Below are 21,902 nucleotides of genomic sequence, written 5' to 3'. Positions count from 1 at the left end.
TTTGAACTCTAAACAGCAAAGAAAGACTAGAGGCATTGCAAGAACTCACCTGTAGGATCTTTGCTGTGCTAGGGGTTAGTGCAGATCTGTTTTAATATTACAGCTGAAAGTACTTGGACATGTATGGATGCAAACATGCAGATGACTAAAACTAATTGTCTTTGTAGGTGGTTGAGAAGAGAAACTTGCTGGTTTGAGAAGTTATTTTAATACTTCTGTAGTTCATAGGGAGAGGATATGTACCTAGATGACACCTGAAATAGATAAGCTGAAAAGGGTTTTCAGAAGCTTTTCTGCAGCAAGAATTTTACCGTTCTTTGCATCTTTCTTTCTTTAGTTTTAGAAGGCTTTCTAAAATCTGACGTAGCTATTCTGGCAGGTCATTTCACAGTGAAGAAAAAGGGAATATTCTCTGTTCATTTTGGCATGTAATTTCCTAACAGTACGTCTTCATCAGTGCATTAAAAATCTTTTGCAGCCAGGATTTCTAATCTACCACTAAGCCGTGAAAGGGAATATTTCTCAGCATTTTTTTTTTTTTTTGCTTTTTTAGGAAATAAGAACTCGTATAAAAACTGTACATTGCACTTGATAAACAATTCATTTTAGAATGTCCTGATATCGAGCATGAGCTACACATACAACAAATTATTTATCTTCCCTGCAGTAGTTGAAAGTCCTACAATAAACCAGGCTTCCCAGCTCTCATTTTGGATTACTTCTGAATTCCCCTGGGACCCACTTTTGTGGCAGATTCCATTTGGTTTCACAAGGCCTGAAGGGGGAAAGCTTGGCATAGACCACAAATCTCTCACATTAGGAACAATTTGTAAACCACAAACAGAGGCAGCCAGAGTCCGTCCCCAGAACAGGCTGCTCCTGTTAGTGCCATTGTCTGAAAAGGATTGGTTTGCCATTTCCCAGATGACCTGCCTATGTGTAGAGAGATGTGAAAAGTTAGAGACAAAAATGTTTTCTACAGAGTGAGGGGGGAGTTTTTTGTACAGAAAGGAAGGAAATACCTCTGTGGGATTTTATTTTTTCCCCTCTTCGTCCAAAAAATACAAAGAGGCCCTCTGTCTTTAATGCGAATGTCGGCTTTAAATCTTTTAGGTTTGGATTAACTCTGTAAAAGAAAAAAAAATCTGACAGGCTTTCAAATATGACGCAGAAAAACTTCTTTTTTTTTCCTCAATTCATGTTGTTCATTTGTAAAGCCAAAGGCTGGATGGACTGAATAGTAGGCGCCAGTTGTTCCTTCATTCATAGTTTGCATTACAATGGTCAGAATTAACATCCTAAGACCTACATTATCACTTTTGCTGTTTCACCAGCAAACATTTAATACAGGGTGGCTTACGCAAGGACAGCTCTTTGCTGCGTTCTTATAAATCAAAAAATGTTGGTCCTAATAGGAAGTAAGAGTTGTGATTACTTCAAGTTGTATTTTTGCACTTATTTTTTAGGAAACTTTGTCTCTCTAATTGCTACTTAATTATAAAATGTCTTGCAAAATGTAGTTGTGATAGACATTTCCTATTAGTTGCTGTTGTAGGAAATGAGTATTTCATCGAGTATGTCAAAAGGCATGCTTTGCTTATAAAGTAATTGTGCTAATGCATTTTCTTTACTTCCTGATACAAATTTTTTTTTTTTCCATTGAAAATGTGAATTGTTTAATTTTGAACCTGGCACTGCTCAGTGCTTACACCTTTTCTGACAGCTGTTGGCAAAAATAATTAATAGACTCTCAGGACGGTATCTATGGCCTTATAACATACCTGTGGAAAATTTACCAAATTTTTCATTCAAATATATTTTCATGCTTTCTAAAGAATCAGTGTCAGTGGGAATTTGGATATGAAAACAAGGTAAATTGAACTTTTTACTTATATCAGTGAGAGGTTTTTTCTGAAAATGATTCACTTTTGGTTTTATACATGAAAATACTAAGTATAATTCTAAAATGTTCATGTATGCACATTCAGAAATTAGACTTCAGCTACTGCAAGCTACCTGCATTTGTCTGCCAATTAATATTAGTAACATTTCAGCTTGTTTGTTTTAGTTACATACTGAGGTTTAACCTTTGAAAGGAATTAAGTCTCCAAGTAATGAAGCAAAGGATGTGAAAAGGGTATTGGTTTGTAGCAATGGTACTTTCAAACTCTGTACAATCTAATCACATTATAAAAGTATTTTTATTACTGACTGCAAAACAATCTTTCAGTAATACACTTCATTAAGTATCATACTCTTTACATCCATGATACTCTTAATATAGACACTCCGTCACGAATTACAAGGGTAGGTTAAATGGGTTTTTTTCCTTTAATATCCATACATTATGATGTTTGGTTTAGCTTTTTTTACTGTGTTTTAGTTTTTAGTCTGTTTACAGACCAAGTTATGAACAGAAGAAATTCCTATGTATGTGTAAAGCAGCGTATAAAAAAGTAAAGACACAGCTCAAAGCAATGATCTGGTTTGCAAATATTTCACCATATGTTAATGTATTGGATCTTCATTTACGTAATTATGAAAGTATGCAACATATTGTTAATTAGTTGTTTTCTTAGTTCTCATTTTTAAGCAGTTTGTTGAACAGGAGTCTGTGGTGTGGGAACTGTGGTACAGTGAGTTCTGATGGAGATCACTTTGATCTGAATTATATTGCAAATTGATTGTAACAGTGTCCGATATCCATATCAAGGATCAGGAGCCATTATATCCTGTTAGGGTTGATTGCAAAGAAATTGTGCTCATAATGTATTGACAAAGATTGTGCAAGTGGCAGGGTATGGATTTCCAATAAATCTGCTTTTAATGGAAATGTCTATAATCAGCACAGTGGTGTAGAGCAGGGTTGTGGAGGGGTACGTTCCCCCTCCCTCAAAAAGCTAAGCAGTGTGATCTTTCTGCCAGCTTCTTAACATGAATTAGTGCTTACTACCTACTGAATTTCTACAGCAACTCAGGGAATTTTAGAAAGGAGTTAGAAGGTTTTATTTTGCATTAGAGAGTCTAGAATGTTTAATTTAAATTTGCTTTTGATACCCTCAACCAAGAATTTGATATTTCTAAGGTTTTTTTCTAGCTCTTGTCATGGCATCATCATATTTTGTGCTTTTTTCTCCTCTAGGCAGCTATGATGTTCAGCTCTGGAGTGTTTTGGATGGGACTCCTATGTATTCCTATGGCAGCTTTACTTCTTGATGTAGTATATAAAGTGTGAGTACAGAAATGCCAAGGTTTACGGGACGGTTTTGAGTGTGTGTTCAAATTATTAATATAAGAAAAGCAAATGAACATCAGCTCTGGTGGTTATATAAAACTGTTTTTCACCTTGTTTGGTTTTGACAAACTTTATTACAAGTGTTACTAGTATTTTAAATGTTTCAATAGTTGTGATGTCTTTTTAATAAATATTTGTTGTTTCTAATTTGCAAGAATGGCTTATAAAATGTATTATTTAGACTTGCTTTGTAATGTTTCTTCTTGTAAAGCTTAATTTTAATTTATCTGGGAGAATGGATTTGTAAATTGATATTTATGTGTGTCAAAACAGTCTCTTCTTTTACCTTCAAGAAGAGTTAATCTGGCAGTATTTTATATTGCTTACAGAGTAAAGAGAGCTACTTTTAAGACACTGGTAGATGAAGTTCAGGAGTTGGAAGCAAAGTCTGAGGATCCTGGGGCAGTTGTGCATGGCAAGAGGTACTGTAAAAATGTGTATATCATTGTCTTTTTTAAAAAAAAAAAAAAAAAGTAAATATTTTCAGCCTTATACATGTATCAAAGACAAAAGGTTATTTTTCAAAATCCAAACAAAACAGAAGGCGTCTGTAAAGAGGTTTCAGGTCTGCTGAGCCTGTATGTTTTATCATATGCTTAGATAGAGGTTTTTACCAAAGGCTTTAACTGATGTCTGTCTTTGTAGCCAACTGTTACGTTTCTATTTTTATGTATAGAAGAAACTTGAGGTACGCTTTTAATTCTGTCATTGTGTTAACAATGAACACAAAGTGAGTTTAAACCTGTGTCATTCAGTAGTGTAGTTATAAATTGGCCCTGAACATAATAGAAATATTTTAAGAATTTTTAAACCTGCTTGGTAGCATAAGAGCAAACAGCAAAATCTGTGTAGTATTTGCTGAAATTGAATAGAACAAGCTGTCTTTATATCTAATGCCGGTCCAGAGCAAACAAATTTGACTAATCAATATAAGGTAAGAAATAATTTTAACTTAAGACTCCACAAGAATTCCCTTGTTACGTCCTCCTTCGTGGATCAGGCAGGTAATTTGAAAAGAGGAGAAGGTAAAACTGAATAATTGTACAATTTCTATGTGTATATTCAGCATTAAGGTGTGCACTTGCTAAAAAACTTCAGATTTTTAACGCTAGCTGAGCTCATAGCAAGCACTTGCTGAACGGGAGTATGAGATGACAAGGACCCCGTCCCCCCACCCCTTCCAGTTCATTAGTGCCATTTGGCTGGGTCAGAGCTTTTTTCCTTGTCTTCATTTTCATGAGTTTTGTGAAGTCTAAAAAAAGCCAAAACTGTTGATACTTGATTTTCCTGTTCTTTCTTCCCTTTGGACTGCTGGTTATTTAGTATCTTCATGGCAAAGGGCTTAGCCAAGAAGGCTTTTTTCTTACCAAGCTATGCACAGAAAGAGACCAGAAAAACCACAGCCACTTCTTTTATTTTAGCTTCAGTTTTCAGGAAGTACCTTTTGTTTGTAAGGATACTTAAGTTCCCTTTCTCCTTCAGTCTTACTGTATCCCTTCTCTAGTTCAGTGGGAATTGGCTTACTAGAATTTACCACGTTGAGGCCAAATTACATCGGATTCCAAGGTGATGACCACCTAATGGGTGGAACATCCAGTTTGTGTGAGTGTTTGCTCCTAATTTTCCTTTCTTTTCCTAGAAATTATTCTCACAAGAATGTTTTGCCTCTAGTGGAGTTCATCTTCCCTGGTACCATAGACAAGTACCAGGGAAGTATCATGAGGCCTGGAGGCTCATCCCACCACCTGTGGAACACCTAGTCCAGTGTGGTGGGCTACGTAGGAGCACATACCTGCACAGTGTCTCCCGTCAGGCTCTACATGCTGTCTTTGTAACAGCAGCTTCAGACGGGAAGTACTGCAGAGTCCCCTAGTTGATGACAATTCCTTCATCAAGCATACTTTTCATTACTGCAAGACCCAGTTACTGCTTGCAAAAGTAAGTTCTCTTACTTTCAAAGGTGATCTAAAATGGCAATGCCCATTCAGGCAGCTTCAGGGCAAAACTCTTCTTCCAAATTATCCAGCTTGTATATCAATGTGTTGAGCTTTAAGCCAGAAGCAATGCATGTTGTGTGCTCTTTTGCAAAGAATGAAAGTGGTAAAAGAACTAATTGCAGAAAAGAAAGCAGACATTAGTCCTAGGCAGTGCTGAAAGGGGTGGGTATATCTTGTGGGTGTATAGGAAAGTAAGGTAATGTACCTTTTCAGTATTCCGTACTTGCATTCCCAAAACTTCTCTTGTATTCCCAAATTCAGCAGCTTTTACTTCAGTTGTCTAGGCAGTGTGCTTTTCCATCATCCTACAGAATGTCTTCCAAATTCCTCCTCCTGTAGGTAAGAGAACTTGGTGTTTTCACCACTAGTTTTATAATCATCTTTTTATCCCACAAGTAGTTAGGAGGGCTTCATGAAGGTCGTTTAGTTACCTGCCAGAATGTCTTTCTTAGATCCATTCCTTCTCCACAAAGTTGTTTTTAGACCCATATCCTTTGAAGTATAAAAGCTTCCACTTTACATGCAACTCAGTGGATGTTAGGCATCTTAGTATCTCTTAAGGGTTTATTCCCTCCATTTAAAAAAAAAAATAATTGTATGTTAATTCAGGTAATAGAGCCAAAACTTTACCCTTTATGTAGAAAGTATTCTTTGTTAAAGAAGTGGTCTGGATTAACTAGTTACCAGTGCAAAGTAATTAAAATTGTTAAGGAATGTCCTCTACGTCTGTTCCAATACGTACATGAGACATTTTTATTCTTGAATTCTAGTGCTTTTCATGCAAGAACCAATAGTTTGAAAAACTTACCATGTATTCTTCAGGACCAAGTAATAATTGTCTAGTGTGCAAACCTCTGGAAGTACCTTTTTATATTGTAGCAGAAGAAGGGATTTGTTCTCATGAAATGCAAAAATAACCTAAGAAGATATAAACCACCGGTAAAGAAGTAACTGGGAAATAGTGAGAAAGGTAGCTTGGGAGCTTTTCCACTGTGTCCATTCCCATCTTAAAAATACTACAACACAAAATCAGAGGCTCAGCTTCCACAGATAACAGGTCAAGATTCTACTCTTGGCTAGATGCTGTAACCGGACAGTATCTAAATGTTTGCTTAGAACCATATTAGTGTTATTTTTTGTTGCTGTTTTTCAGCTAGAATATATTTGTAGCAAATTTTTAGAACTCTGTTGACCTGATATTTCATGCATTTAAACACAGCTAAGATTGTAAGGCTTGACCTTTTGATGTTTTCCTATCAAACAATCTTAGGATGGGATTTTTCTATTTAAATTCTAAATATGCGCTTTTAGCTGTTTTCTTAAAATTAGGATTACAGATTGACATTTACATTGAAATAATTTAAAATACTGCTTTTCAAAGATCTTTATTGTATTCTAGCACATGCTTTAAAATTAGAACATGCGAATACAGTCTTAAAATCTGTCATCCCTTGTATTTTTACAGCGCTGATTTGAAAAGGTTTTAAACTGTTATTGAAAGCTCAGGAAAAGCATTTCAGTCGTATATTGCTGTGTCAGTGTGCGTGTAAGGATGTGTAATCAGGTTTTTCCCCAGAACTGTCCCAGAACGCTTTAATTCTGTTCTTCTGTAGGCAACATATTGAAATTGTTTTTATCATATACATTTGTCAGTTAAGTAAGAATATATCTTGAGCAAGAATGTGAGTTTTGCATAGTCACTTTTCCAACAGAAAGTAAGCTTCCATGTTGGAGTACTACTGACTTGGGGGTGCCTTAACAGCATAAATAATAGAGCCACTTCAATGGATTAACACATTTGTGCCACAAAAAGTATGATTTCTATCACTAAAGCCATTGTAATTGAAATGCCACAAAGCCATTTCTACTTAACATTGAAATTACTAAGGTAAAAGGATACTTTTTTTATATAAACCATTGTGCAACAACAGTTTTTCTGATACCTTGTATATAATGCTTAAGCAGGAACAGCAGTATTAATGCTTACTATAAAAATATTTTTACTGGGTTGGATACTACATAGACTAACAATAACATGTATAACAGCCTAAGCTTATGGAAACATCTTCAGAGATAACTACTGCAAATACTGCTTCATATAATCATTGTTTTTCATTCAGTCCACTTGGAAATTATTTTTATACCAGCTAAGTGGTTGGTCAGGAATATATATAGCAAATTTTTTTTTCCATAAATGAGGTTAATTGCCTGTAAATGTTTGTGTTTCATATTCAAAACCAGTTAATATTCTGCTTGTCTCTATAGGTACATATAATGAGTGTAGGCATTTAGTTACTATGATTTAGCATTAGTTAATTACGAAACTGTTTTCTTGGCTTCACATGTACATTTTTAAATATGCTTTTGAATGGCAACTGGGTGATTCATAATAAAGAGCCTACAGTATTTCAAGTACAGAAATGGATCAGAATTTAATACCTGAATAGCTGGAAGCACTTTTTTTTTTTTTTCCCCAAATGTATTTCCTACTTAATTTGTATTTTCTGTACCAGCAATCAGATCTGTGCAGTGGAAACTTCATTATACATAAACTAAGAAATGTGCATATTTCATGTTTTTGTAAAACTTAAGGCAGTATTTTCAGTGCTTGGCATTTAAGCAATCTGAACATTCCATTCTGGAACACAAGCAAGGAATAATGATGGTACCAAAAATGCTAGAATAGGCCCGCTATGTTTTTAACGAAGGATTTTTTTATTAGAAAATAACACCTGTCAAAAACCTCATAGAAATTTGCTGATTTCAACTCACATTAAGAAGGGCTTCTCAGACATATTGCAAAGGAGATACAGTTGATAACTGCATCTAAGTATTCACATGGTCTTCCACCTCTGACCTCCCACCTTACATGAAGACATTTATTTCTTCATTCTCTATATGCTTGTCGTTTAAATCTTAAGTCCCTAATTTTTTATTAATCTTGTCACTTTGACAGTTTCTAGTTCTGAACTAAAAAATAAGGTTCCTACACAGCCTATAGGAGCAATTGGGATGGGAAACAAAAAAAATCCTCCAAAAGCTAGCTTATGAAAACACTGAGAGTAAGATATGTTTCAGTACTCCAACCTCTCTGTTCTTGGTTTAGTCAGCAGGTGCTGACTGTTTTCCAGGAACTGGTACCTAACTTCTTTTTTACAAGACTGTCTCATTCCATCTTTTCCTTCAAAACATGGCCACAGAAGCAGTTTCCCCTGCCTGTCCCCTTACCCTGTAGATTTTGCAGTTAGTTTCTAAGACCTAAGTTTTCACTTCATGGTGTGTGCTTTAACCACCGGACTGGAGGGGAACAGAAAGGAGAGGTGGACCATTAGTCCCCCAGTTTAATCCAGTGGTTCAACGTCATGTGTAAGAAGTGTGTGCACTCACTGAAGAAAGAATGAGCATTTCTAATTTATTAGTTTGAATGCTAATCTAGTAAGGGAAGCAGTCTAGTTCCAATCCTTGCACCACTTAAGTCTGGTCTTGCAGCCTGGGAAGGTAAGGCTGTTGAGCTAATTGACAATAATATTTAAAAGTAATTTGATTGATCAAAACTCAGTAATGTAAGTATGTGAAGTCTGCTTTACTTACTATGTCCTTACATAAGAGTCAGCTTTGGTAATCTAGCAGAACTACAACAAAATAAATCACTATATGCTCAGAATAAATTTAAGATACTTCTTCGGAGTTTTTTTCAGTGAACTAATTTTTAGGCCAGTTCATGTGGGGAGGGGCTGGATTTTTCCGCATTGGAAATGTTTAAATGATAGGTTGGTATTTCTCTGAAACACAAGCTCTAATTCAGTGAATGTCAAATATAGAGAAAGAAATTGAAGGTTTTGTGTGAGTGTTTTTAATAGTCCCTTGCACATCTTTATGTTACCAAAATTGTCAGATTTTGAAAGCTTTCTTGAGCTATGGCTCGTCCGTCTGTTATTTATTTAGTAATGTAGGATCCTATTTGAGAGAACTTTAAATGTAAGGAAGATGGGATGGTAAGGAAACTGGACACTTTCCCTGCTCCATTCACTACAGTTTGCAGCATTCAGCCGCTGCTTGAGTCTCAGCTTAAAAACTATTTAATACTTCTGTTTTTTTCTAGTTGGGTTGAAATGGAGAGTCACTTGGATTACATTAAAGCACAATAAATACATAACAAAACAGACTCGGTACTGCTGAGAAGGGAGGAGCTGAGCTGAAGTGACCAACCTCTAGTACTAATGGTAGTCTGTTATTTGGGTATGATCTCCAGAAGAACACCTGGAGTGTCGTGGTGAATACACCTTGCTAGAACACTTTTCATGGAAGTCACACGTTTCTGTACACACTGCTGATGGCCATGGATCTGACTTTCCCTCATCTTCTTTTCCCATCCCTTTGGGGTACCGTGTCAGTAGAGGCTTAGAGCATTTTCTTCTGTGAGGAGAAGACAGATGTTACTCAGTCTGGCACTAATCAGGCCACGCTACATCAAGGAAGCGAGTGCCTTCCCTTTACACAGCATGTTTCTAAAGGATGCTCAAATCTTTACAATATTATTCATTTAATTGTACTGTCAGCACACAGCAGTGCTTCAAACAGGTATTTTGCCTGTACTGCGACGAGTGAAAACATTGCCAGGGTTCTGGACTTAAATCTGCCCTCGCACACACTTCTAATCATCATCTTAATAATAATTAGTTTAGGCACAATTAAAAAAGGGGAAAAAAAGGACACTTCATTTAATAATTCTCATTTAACAGACTCAGAGATAAAGGGATACCGTAATTAGTAAGTAAATATCTTTCACTCTTTCTTTCTAGCTTAACTGAAAGAGCCCAACTACTGAAGAACGTTTTTAAGAAGAACCACGTGAACTTGTATCGCTCTGACTCTCTGCAGCAAAACTTACTTCGTAAGTGTTCACTGACAAAAAAAAGTTAATATCCATTCATAGTATAGAAGTAAAATTCTACCTTCCACTGTATTTGTTTATAGTAAAGATGCAGTATCCTAAACCAAGCAGACCATGTTCTTTGCCTGTTGGTAGGTTTCTCTTCATTCCTAAGATACTGCACAAGGTTCTTTCTGCTATTTTATAATTCATAGAATAGTTTGGGTAAGAAGGGACATTTAAAGGTCATCTAGTCCAACCCCCCTGCAATGAGCAGGGACATATTCAGCTAGATCAGGTGCAAAATTATGTAAGAAATAGCATGGGTTTTCTACCTACTAATTGCTGAAAAGAGGTTTATTCCATTCTGTTGACCTTTGTTGTTCTTACTAAAGCTTTAACCAAAAAATTGGATCAAAGCTTAATCAGATTCTATTTTGTTTTGTATCTGCAGATGGCTATGCCTTCTCTCAAGATGAAAATGGAATAGTTTCCCAGTCTGAAGTAATAAGAGCTTACGATACCACAAAACAAAGGCCTGAGGAATGGTGAAGGAACATAGCTCGAGATTTAGGCCTTAGTAGTTACTTTTGTGAGACAGACTACTAGATCTTTGCTGGGAGCTGTCACCATGGCCCAGTTATCAGAGATTTAAAGATCTGTGGTGGTCTTGTTCCATAAAGTTTGGATTTGTGTATTCAGTAGACATAAGCACTGTGCAACTATACTGTAACACACCATCTCTAAATTTTTAACGAGTGTTTGCTTAGCCTTTGTAAACAGATTGGAATTTACGTTCTATCTTGCCAGCTCGCTTATTTTACAATGAAGTTGAATTGATACTGGTCTGCACTCAGAAGGCAATGGTCAGATCACTAAACATAATTTACATTGACAGACCATTAGCATCTGTGAAGGTTTTTAAGTGTTAGTATATTTAAATACAGTTGATAACAAGCCTTTGATTTCAACAAGTGCTGAAAATAATAGTATCTTAATGGTGTTAATTCACCTTCTCTGAGAAAGATTATGAGTCGAGATGTTTATAGATGTTTGTGTCAAACTAACCTAAAAACGTTTGCCAAAGAAGTTCCATAAACATTTTCTGTTGTTAGAAGTAATTCGAAAGGAAATTAACTCCAGTCCTGATCTCAGAACTGCATGCTTGACTCTCTGCACTTGAGGAGAAAGATTTACAGTACAGTGAGTCTAATTTGAGTGGCCTTTACGGCATTTGCTTTCAAAACTGCAAGTCTTTGCACCTTTGGCCTTATACAAGCTTTTCCCTTATTTTCATTTAGTATTGCATATGTTGAAAATGGCTGCCGCATTGTAAAACTGAGTACACATACTATTTTGTTCAATTTTTAAGAATTTCTCTGCCTTACTTCCCTTTAGCAAACTTTATTTTTGCAATGCTTAGTTGTATCTGCTTATACTGTAGGCTCAAAAAAAAGTTTAATTTATTTTTAAAAATTAATTAATTTTTCAACATTTTTATACTAAAATTATTTGAAATGCATACATTGAAACAGAGAGCAAAGCATGCCCTTCGCTAGTCTGTGGTATGTACTGTTTTATTTGCACTAAAGTAATTTCCTATAAAAGTGAAATACTTTGCAGCGTCCTCTTTACGACTTACTGGTCAAACAGAATACCTATATATTCTCACCTTTAAAAACGGAAAGGAAGTTACTGCAGAAAAAGATACACACCTGGTTTAAGGAAAGAAAAAAAAGGGGGGTTGTTAAATGAGAACATTGTGATACCTTTTTTAAGTAGTTATGCTTGGTATTTCTCAGCTTATCACCCAACAATCATCAGGTGTCAAACTAAGAAAAGCTACTTTAACTTCAGAATTTAGTTAAATCTTGTAGCTTTTTAGTCCATGTTTAATTTGGAGTTTAAAAGCCGTCATAATTACATTTAAAATACATTTTTCTACAGTAGCAGTTGGTTTCATTTTTAATTCAATTTCTGTGCATTACATAGAAATCACCTTTTTTTCCCTCTAAATGGAGATCAGCTAGATGGAAAAGCAGAACAATGACATCCCTAATGATCTGTTATATTAAGAATTTCCTCTTTGCTCTCCATATCACCCACTTTAAGTTAAAAGTAAGAAGTCATCCAGTCCCATCTTTCTCTGCCCTCCTTCACCAGTCGTATACTTACTAAAGGTGACTTTACCTCCTTGTCTGCCATCTAACTAAACACTTAATATACAACTTTATTGCACTATCCAGGTTTCTTGTGCTCCATTCCACAAGAAACTTACAAACACACATGGAAAACCCAACAAAAGGCAGTATATGAACGTACATATTTAGGAAGGCGTATCAATGGGAAGGCAGTCTGCATTTCATATGCATGTTATGCGATGTCTTCCTCTCACTTTCCCGGAGTGATCTTTAAACAGAAAACAGAAGACACAGGGACAAAGGGAACGTATCCCACTGGAAACAGTACTGCCAGTCAGTCATGCAGACAAGAACTGCCTTCAGAAAAGCCATTTCAGGCATAGATAAATAGATGGATCAATATGGGAGGGCCAAATCACTTGACCTACGGCAAGAAAAAATTTGGGGGCATGCCCCCTTCCTAAAATGGGAATCCCTATTTTCTGTCATCCAAGGGACAATGACCAACTTCAAAACATTTCTGAAATGAACCATGACACTGTTGCTCCTTTATAATCTTTTGGTGTACTTAACTCATATAAAATGACTCAATCCATACATATTCTTTTTATGGGGAATTTTTTTATTATTACTGGGTTTTTTCTGTTCTAAATTGTTTAATTGCTGATTTTGCAGAAAAGGATGAGGACTAGAATACCTTGTAAAATATTGACAATGAGAAAGTTACATGATCTCTTATTCTTCCTATGAAATAAAATTCTGTCTCACCATTGTAATACACTTTGTGGAAAATAATACACAATATGCCCCCAGTTTAACTGTCATAAAAAGGAAGAAAGCAATGGAAACAGCTCTGAGATCCTAAATTTAGACTGTTATATTTAAGGTTTTTAAGTCTTATCACAGAATTTCATCCTTACATCTTTACTGAATTTGAAGTAGTATTTCATGAAGTCCATTTTTCATTTTTATTCCTTCTGATGGGTTTTTCCTCTGTCTACTTTTTCTGGTAATTAGTGGCTGAAAGATATCACTTCTTGGAAATGGTAAAAAAAAGATAACATGGCATTTTTAACTGTGTTTTCTGATTGCTCATACAATTCCATTTTAAAATACAAGATCATCTTAGCTATGTATGCCCATTTTTAAATCGGGTCAAGTATACAATATGCACTTTATTTTCATGTTGAGTACACATAAATAATCTATTACTATCCTGTTAGTACATCATATCTTTGTTAAAATAAGGGGCTTGTGCAGATGTTAATTTAAAGAAAAAACTAGGCAAAAATGCTCGTAACAATGCCTCTGTTCTTACTGTTTGAAAAATCAAATGTGTATTAAATACAGAATTCACATGGACTTTTCCACCTGTTTCATGTGCACTGCATAACAATTACAAGTTAGTATTAAAAATTTCCATCAAAAAGTTGAACCAGTGCCACTCAGAAACCGAGTATCTTACATAAATACTGTTGCTTTATTATTTTTAAATATACACACACACACACATATATATATATATAAATAAATGATTCAAAAGAGTAACAGGAAGCAAATTTTAACAAACCTATTGATAATTTGTATTTGGAATTTTTTCATGCCATTTCCTAATTTTGCACTTATTTTTGCAAAGCAGTTTCAACAGATTTATACTTAGTCATCATTCTATTTGTATGAAATTATATATAAAATATTTTGAAACACTAAGAGATAGCTGAAGATTCCTGTATGTCCACATGCATCCATAAAATTCACTGTGTTAGAAAGATGTGCATTGTCTTAAGACTTCTTTCATTACATTTAAACCTATCTTGAATGATGAGTAATTTGGAGTACGTGTTAAATTTAAGGAGAGAAGTTTTTCCCTTTTTTTCTTCTGTATTGTATAAAAGCACTTGTAATTCTGATGAATTTATCATTCTGTCTGCATGAGGCAATATTTCTTAAGTGTTCTGAGGCAATGCATGGTGGTTGCTGTTCCCTGTTTTTTAATGCCTTCGTTAAAAGTCTGCTCATAATATATCGAGAAGCTAAGCACTATGTAAGCAAATGAGTCTGTCAGTTCAACTTTCTTGGTACTGGATGTTTTCAACGGTAACAAAACTCAATAAATTAGTTTCTCCTTTCCTCCCTCTGCCCTCACTCCTCCAGTTTCCTCGTGGTTAACCAATACATCTTTATTAAACAAAGGAATATTTTCGCATTCCAAACCTGATTCCTGCTTACGCAAACCGTTACTCACATAGGCTTCAACTGGACTGTTTGTGAGTATAAGGACTCATCTGAGCAATGATGTGCAAAGTTGGGCACTTTGGAGGGTCAATACTTTTAACTGAAATGAACACATTTATGTATAGAGAGTGATTTGTAAACGCGAAGCTGTGACTGGAACAATTTTTTTTTTTTAAATCATATTTTATGGTGTTAATTCATCGTAGAATAGAAGCCATAAATGCATTAATATTGTTTTTCTACTTCAGCATAATTTTTCATTAAGAATTTCAGTGTTTGGTATGTATGAACTGCTGCAGAAAGCGGTCAGTCTGTAATAGCAAAATTTGCATTCAAGGTGAAGTGAGGTTTTACAGCTCCACTAAGCCGTTACTGCTGAAACTGTTGTGGAAATTATGAAGCTGCATGAATGAAGACTTTTTGACTCAGTGTTTATGGTAGTTTCTCAGGTTTAGTTTTAACTGGATGTGAAATGCACTGTGTTTTATAAGTAGTTCTCTTTTAGTAACCCATTCAATTCTATGCAGTGTTACATGTCATTTGGCATTTGGTGAATGTGCATGTTTTGAACTGCAAATTTTAAATGTTTTGTCTTTTAATTGTTAAAAAATGAATAAACTTTGCCATTAAATGAAGAAGCTTTGTTGAATTGATTGGTTGCAAATGCTAGGGATTACTTTCAAAGGCAGGCATATATCACATCACTCTTGGTTTTGAGTCCTTTAAAATGGAACATACGAGAAAATCCCATTTCACAAATACCAAAGAATTCTTACATTATTAAGGTAAACTGAAAAAGTAGAAAACAGTTTTAAGGGTGGTGGGTTTTTTTAAAACACCTACTTGGAGATGTCTTTTTCAGTTCTCATGTGAAGTCCAGAAAAAGTTTAAAAAAAATAAAAAAAAAGGGAGCACGAGAGTCTGCAGTTCAGTGACTTGCAGCCAAGCCCTGACATACTCTGGTGGGTATACCATATTTTGAAAGAGAAGTATGCAGTTCCAGAGTGATAGAGTGGGAATAAGGAAATGTAATCTCCTTTTTCAGAGGACAGTGATAAATACTGTATCCTTTGGCTATGATAGTAGCGGGTATTTCTTAACCCTAACAGTGCCTGCTCACTGAATTAAAACCTATATCCAAACCTAAACTGTGTTGTGGTTGTAGATAGATGACTAATTCTTCATATACACACTAGACATTATTTTGTAGATGTTGTATTCTGTCAAAGGCAGGTTCCATAATAGATGCATCTGTCGTGCTGTTACTTTCATGATACCCGGTCTCTAACAGTAGAGCTGGTTGAAGGAGAGTCCACCTCATGGTGTGTCACTCTCTATTTGCTGGCAGTCACGAGACCCTTGAAATTATTCAGGTTATAATCCAGTTTATAATAATCCAGGCCTCCTTTCAAATCCTTTCCCTCCTTTCTTATGGCAAACATTATTTTTAAGCTAAATCATTTCACTAACCAGATTTACACCACAGCCCCCTGAATTTGCTGGAGTCATAGATGGAGAGAATGAAAAGGAACAGAAAGGCATTTCTTCTTCTGCCTTTGTTAATGAAGGCAGCATAGCATGGAATTACAACCTCAACATACTGCAAATCAAAAACTTTACCTGTGGAGCAGTAGACCCTCAAAAGCAGAAGCTATGTTCAGAGTAGTTCAGGTCCACACAGCGCATCACAATACGCAGAAAAACAGCCCTGAAAACTGACTCCATCTCCTTAATGTTACTGTTAAGCTGCAACTGAACAGTGGTGACAAAATAATGTTAAAATTGCCGCTATTTTTTTAATTCCAGTGGGATTAGTATTAGAAACAATCCAAGAGTTTCCATAGCCATATCCTGTACTGCTTACCTAGTTTAAAATAAAATCCTTCAGACATTCTTGCAAGTACCTGTAATGTTTTTCCTAGCACTGAAGAGTTTTGATGCATTTTGGAGATACACACTTAAGAAACCCAACATGCAGAAACACAAACCAAATGGCTGATCTAAGTCATGTCACTATTACTCTTTGCCCACAGAAGGCTTGGGTTTCATACGTGCCATCACCCATTAATGGCAATCAAAGAATTGTGTGCATCGTGTGTGAATGACAATAATCAATTTAATGAGTGTGATTCTTTTTTTCATTTTGATTTATTTTAGATTCGTGTCACTAGTAATGAGTATGAACTAACTCCACTATTACAAAAAAAAAATAGTTGAATTTACTTTGTTAAAAAATAAGCATGGCAGTAAGTCAAGTATGAGCTGTGTAAATGTTTCTTCTGATAGCAAGCAACTGCTTTTACTTCAAGCATATATGTAGCCCTTGAAACTGTTTCACTAGTCATTAAAACAGTATCAGAATGTAATTTTTGTTCTGTCTGCAAAGTGTAGGAAAACTTTCCTGTAAATCATAGGAGCATCTAATGCCAGTAGGTCCTTTACATTGGGAAGGAAATTCAGCATTCTTGTCTGCACCCTGAATCCATCCGAGTTGGAAAATCCTGGCACAGGCAACAAGCACTTCAGTCCACGGGCTTGTGTTCTGCCCACGTCCTTTCCTCTCCCCTCAGCTATATAGGTCACTGCCACTGTAGCTACATGAACAATAATTTTATAGCTTCCTCGTAACTTATAGATTCTCATCTATTTGCAGATGGTGCATTATCCCCACCTCACCTGTTTTACAAGTAACCCAGTACAGCTGTTTTAACCTCACCTGATCTTTCCCAGCCTTAGACCCCCATCTGCAAGATTTGTTGTGCTCTGGCTACCAGTCCATGAAGTGCCTGGCTAGCGCTCTGCGAACTTAGGTATGTCTGAGTCGGTGACGTTACTCCTGTGTGTCAGGCTCTTCAAGCCCTTTAGAGGTCAAACCTCGTGCGGCACCCGGAGGAAAAGAAGGAGCTCACAGGGGTCTTCCCTGCGGGGCTGTTTCACACGACATGGCAAACTGCGCAGCCTCTGCCTACGCCAATTGTTAAAATCCTTAAGACTGTACGGAAGCGTCGTGAAAATCTGCCCCGATGTTAAAACATTAACAAATCTGACCGCCGAGCCCGCTGAGAGCGTTAACAGTGAAGCAGCCTGGCCTGTTCAGCCTACACCTCCAAATGGTAATAGGCAGTAACCCAGTCCAGCCCTGGACTTGGCTGTGTACAGCCCATCTTTGAGGAAAACACTGAATTCCAGCTACCCATCATCTGTGTTGGGCTCTGATGACTAATCGCTCTTTCAAGATACACAAAACTGCACCTTCTTAACTAAAATCAATGAAGTTTCTGCTTCCAGAAGGATCTGTGCTGCCCCGGTTTGCTAGGTAAAGAAAGATTTCTACTAATTGAAGAGTCATTATAGTAAAAGTAAAAAATACAGCTTGTTTTACTACCAGTTTCTGCTGTATACAGGAACGATCGGCAAATCTCGCAGGATGCTGCCAAAGAACAGAGCTGGTATCTGTTGCAATATTAAACAATTTTTCACGAAAGTTACTTGATGGAAAGTTCCATATTTCTTATCCATTCAAAATACACAGTGAAAAGAGTCCAATGAAACATCACCAAAAGCAGGCAAAAATTTACCCACCTCCTTACTTGAAGATTGTTTCTAAAAAAAAAAAAGCAAGCCAAAACACTTACTTTCCAATAAATTTCCCAAGTATTAAAAGTTTTTAGATTTTTATAAAATGTATGCAGTGCATCATAATTTCAGTTTGTAATTAAGAACTACAGCATTCAAGCTAAAATCTATTACTTAAAACATCATTGTATACAATTTAAGTTTCTTTCTTAGAAAATGCATTTCCACCAGTAGTATCTGTTGGAGTGTAATGTTCATTATGCAATAAAGAACATATTAAAAGGGTTGTTTCAAAATATTTTTTTCATAAATGCTAAGATACTGATTGCTAGATATTTGCTAAGAAAGAGAATTACTCAACTGTCAAGGAAGAACCCATAAAGCTTTTCTAAAATACAGAGAAGTATACTGTAATTCAGAATAGACATGCTGTAATTTTAATATGCAGTGATACGCTAGTACTTGTGAAATAGGTCAGCTAGAATGTTCTTCAACAGAACCTACACACAGGGAGTTTGGGGCTCACAGAACAGGAAGGTTCAGCCTCTGAATGTCTTCGTTTGTTCACAAAAATAAGTATACAGAGAAGCCCTTTAACAACTGCATTTTTTCCTGTGTATTTTCCATTTGCTTTCTGCATGTGTTTGGTTTAGATGCATTTTTTTTCTTCTTCCATTTGGTCTGTTGGTTTACTCGGGTGAAGGAATGTCGATGGGCAAACAAAATTTATTCCTAGGGCAGGATGTTTTAAATTAAAATACCCAACTAATCAGTGTATTTTTAACCACATTTTTACCACAGTTACATATAAAAGACATTAATTAATCTATTCATTTGCTACACAGTCAGAATTTTGTATTGTATTAAATCTGCACAACAGGTGCAGTTAAAGATGTAAATCATTTACAAAAGAAAAATCAACTATTTTTAACAGGAAAAAACACAGTATAGGTACACCATCAAAATGAAAAAACTTGCTCATCAAACACTATCTGTACAGAGACATCCAGATGACACAACATTTAAACCACACAGTTTATTGATAAATTTTTTTTTGGTGTGACTACTAAATAATTAGTGTTGTCAATGCTGTAAATGCATTTTAAATTACAAGCTTGTCTTTACATTTTATACATGGCTAATTTTACAAATAGAACTTTATGATCCATTTGTCCAACTTACACATGTTGCTGAGCAAAAAGCCAACAACACTTCCTTCTGGAAAATGCTTTAATGCAACGCCATTTTGAGAATTTTATGCGGAGAAGTTACTAGTGATATTGCTGAATACGTTCTGCTTTTCTCATAGATAATTCAGCTGCTTGGGACTGGCTCATTTTCAGCTAGCCTAATCAGTACTAGTTTTAGCTAGCATAGTTAAAGTTTACAAACGCAAATAGGCAGTGTAAGTTCAGGTATATTATGTGTATTTTTAAAAACCTATGCATTTTGGTATCTGTAGTAAAACTCTTCCTCTTATTCTCACTGCTTATGGAAGTGGGAAGCAGTCGGCTGTTTTCAGGATCCTCTAGTAAATATTACTCCTCTCTTACTTCTCAGGCTTACTGCTGATTTATAGAACTAGTTTGATTATTATCAGTGGAACGCAGCCACCGTTTGTTAACTAAGTTAATAGCATTTAGGGTTAAAATGTCATTTGTAACACCGGGAAGGAAGTACCTTTATCCCAAAATCGTTTTTCTACTTGTCTCTGAACACTTCCTGCACAAATCAGACCAAACAATCAGAGCAGTCATGTTTTAGAGCAACTGTTTGGAGTATTTTACAATTCATTTGTTAGTGTGATCCAAGTTTGGGAAATGAGAACCCAAATGAGACCTTGCACTTTTCAAGGGCAACTCACCCACGGGAACGGTTCTGCCTGCCGCAGCCACAGAGCCTGTCAGTGTGACACCCACCGCAGCAGTCCCTGCACTTCTGAAGGCTCCCTGATTTCTCCACAACTCCTTTCAGCTCTGACTGAAATCGGAGCAGCTCTTCCCAGCCAGGGCAGGCTCTGGCTGGAGAGGATACCCAAAGTACGGTGGTGACACCAGAAATCCCGACGGCTGAGTGAGATGGACTGCATGGGCTGTCTGGAAACAGCCAGATGTGTACGGTGGGGGTGGCGATGCCACGAGGCACCCCGGCTCTGCCCGGGGGAAGGAGAACCTGCGAACCGAGCCACCGGTCGAACTGGAGCTTGTCGCAGTACTGGACTGCCGGGACGGCGTCCTGAAGCTTGTGGAGGCCAGGATCATGGGAAGAGTCTCGGTCTGGTAGCTCCGCAGAGAAAATCTTATCGGCTGCGATGGTTGTTTAGGTCTTAGGCACGTGCAACAATAAACTGCTACCAGCGAGCCCACGATGATGAAGGCAATAAATATCGATCCAACAATGAGGAACGGCACGTAGATCGGTTCTGGGAGAAGAAAGAATAAGAAAAGCCACACACGTTAGCCTACCGAAAGCAACAGGTCTGCCGCGCAGAAACAAACCCCACAGCGGGTCTCTGAAGCCCCACACGGTTTCAGTCCCACCAGCACAGCCAGCTGCTCGGCAGGCAGAGCCTTCAACCATTATCACCAGCACAAACCTGAAGTCTAAACCTTTCCTCTACCAGTCGAATCTTCCTTCTGTTGACAGCTGTAATAGCCACCAGCGGTAAACGCTGCCGGCGCCGCGACCCGTTCGCTGGCTCCCGTTGGGGCTCCCCCAACGCCCCGCTGCCCCTCCCCCAGCCGCGGCACCGCCAGCGCGCGCCCGTGCCACAGCTCGAACCTGCCGGCGAGGCGCGAACGTTGCAGGCGCCGCCGGGTCCCTCCCGCTCCCGAGGTGGGAAAGCGGCGCAGAACGCGTGACCCGGGACAACCCGTGACCCGGGACAACCCGTCCCCGTCGGCGCGGTCGCGCTCCTCTTCCCCGGACAGCCGCCGGCCCCGGCGCGGCGGGGTGGTGCTGCAGCGCACCGGGGCCCCGTCCCACCACGGAGTTAAGCACCGACAAGTTCGCCGGCGCAAACCTCAAAGCCAGCTGCGCCTTCCCGTTGGGATGGACCCAGCTGCCGCTGCCCCGGGCGCAGCCCCGGGCGCCCGCTCTGCCCCCCGCACGCGCCGGGCCGGGGAGCCCCGCAGCCGCGCTCCGCCCGGGCGATGCTCCGCGGGGGCCGCTTCCCGGCCGCCCCGGGGCCCGCGGGCCGGGCACTCACGGGCGGTGACTCCCGGGTCCGGGGGCTCCCGGTCGTTGGTGCAGCCGCCCTGCTCCAGGCGAGCCTCGGCGGCGGCGCAGCAGTAGCGCAGCGCGCAGGAGCCGCAGCAGATGGTGGCGGCCGCCGTGTCGAAGCCCTCGGGGCACTGGAAGCCCTCGTGGTAGCCGCCCTGCCCGTCCACCCAGCCGTGGCAGTACTCGCCGCCGCCGGGCTGGCCCCCGCCGCCGCCGCCCAGCAGCCCCAGCAGGAGGCAGCGCAGCAGCAGCAGCAGCAGCGCCCGCCGCCGCCCCGCCATCTCCCCGCCGCCGCCGCCGCCGCCGCCGCCGCCGCCGCCGCCGCCGCCGCCGCCGCCCGCCCCGCCGGGGCAGGCAGGGGGCGGCCCCGGGCGCCGTGCGGGGCCTCCTGCGCCACGGCCGGGGGGTGGGGGGCAGCTCCCCCCGGCCCACGCGGGGCCGCCCCCGCCGCGCCCGCGCTCACCTGCCGCCCCGGCCCCTGCCGGGCATCGCCCCGGCCCCCGCCCCCGCCCCGTACCTGCCGGCCGGTACCGGAGCCCGGACGGAGCGGGGGCTGCGGCCAG

At 38.9% G+C, this 21,902-nt stretch overlaps 2 protein-coding genes across 5 annotated transcripts in view; one reads left to right on the top strand and one right to left on the bottom strand.

Annotated features, from left to right (window-relative positions):
- Window positions 1-15,179, top strand: part of ATP8A1 (ATPase phospholipid transporting 8A1) — a 117,503-nt gene extending 102,324 nt beyond the window's left edge. For all 4 annotated transcript variants that reach the window (XM_055728231.1, XM_055728162.1, XM_055728298.1 and 1 more), the window contains 4 exons: window positions 3,143-3,231; window positions 3,625-3,717; window positions 10,095-10,186; window positions 10,620-15,179. In XM_055728231.1, coding sequence (XP_055584206.1) covers window positions 3,143-3,231; window positions 3,625-3,717; window positions 10,095-10,186; window positions 10,620-10,717 — 372 coding nt within the window. In that variant the 3' untranslated portion in view covers window positions 10,718-15,179. The remainder of the gene's footprint in view (window positions 1-3,142; window positions 3,232-3,624; window positions 3,718-10,094; window positions 10,187-10,619) is intronic.
- A 1,006-nt stretch (window positions 15,180-16,185) lies between these two features.
- On the bottom strand, window positions 16,186-21,643 carry SHISA3 (shisa family member 3). The gene is made up of 2 exons (XM_055700970.1): window positions 21,326-21,643; window positions 16,186-20,539 (listed from the first exon to the last, which is right to left on the bottom strand). The coding sequence occupies exons 1-2, from the start codon at window positions 21,618-21,620 to the stop codon at window positions 20,088-20,090; spliced, it is 747 nt and encodes a 248-aa protein (XP_055556945.1). The 5' UTR covers window positions 21,621-21,643; the 3' UTR covers window positions 16,186-20,087.
- Between the last annotated feature and the right edge of the window lie 259 nt (window positions 21,644-21,902).

This window comes from Falco cherrug, chromosome 1 (assembly GCF_023634085.1).
Source record: "Falco cherrug isolate bFalChe1 chromosome 1, bFalChe1.pri, whole genome shotgun sequence".
Lineage (NCBI taxonomy): Eukaryota > Metazoa > Chordata > Aves > Falconiformes > Falconidae > Falco > Falco cherrug.
This window is presented reverse-complemented; position numbering and strand designations above follow the sequence as displayed.

Excerpts from the sequence above, each read along its gene's own strand:
- SHISA3 (XM_055700970.1), bottom strand. The coding sequence starts at position 21,620 with ATGGCGGGGCGGCGGCGGGCGCTGCTGCTGCTGCTGCTGCGCTGCCTC. Across the intron at positions 20,540-21,325 it reads GGACCCGGGAGTCACCGCCC|AACCGATCTACGTGCCGTTC; the intron begins GTGAGTGCCCGG and ends TTCTTCTCCCAG.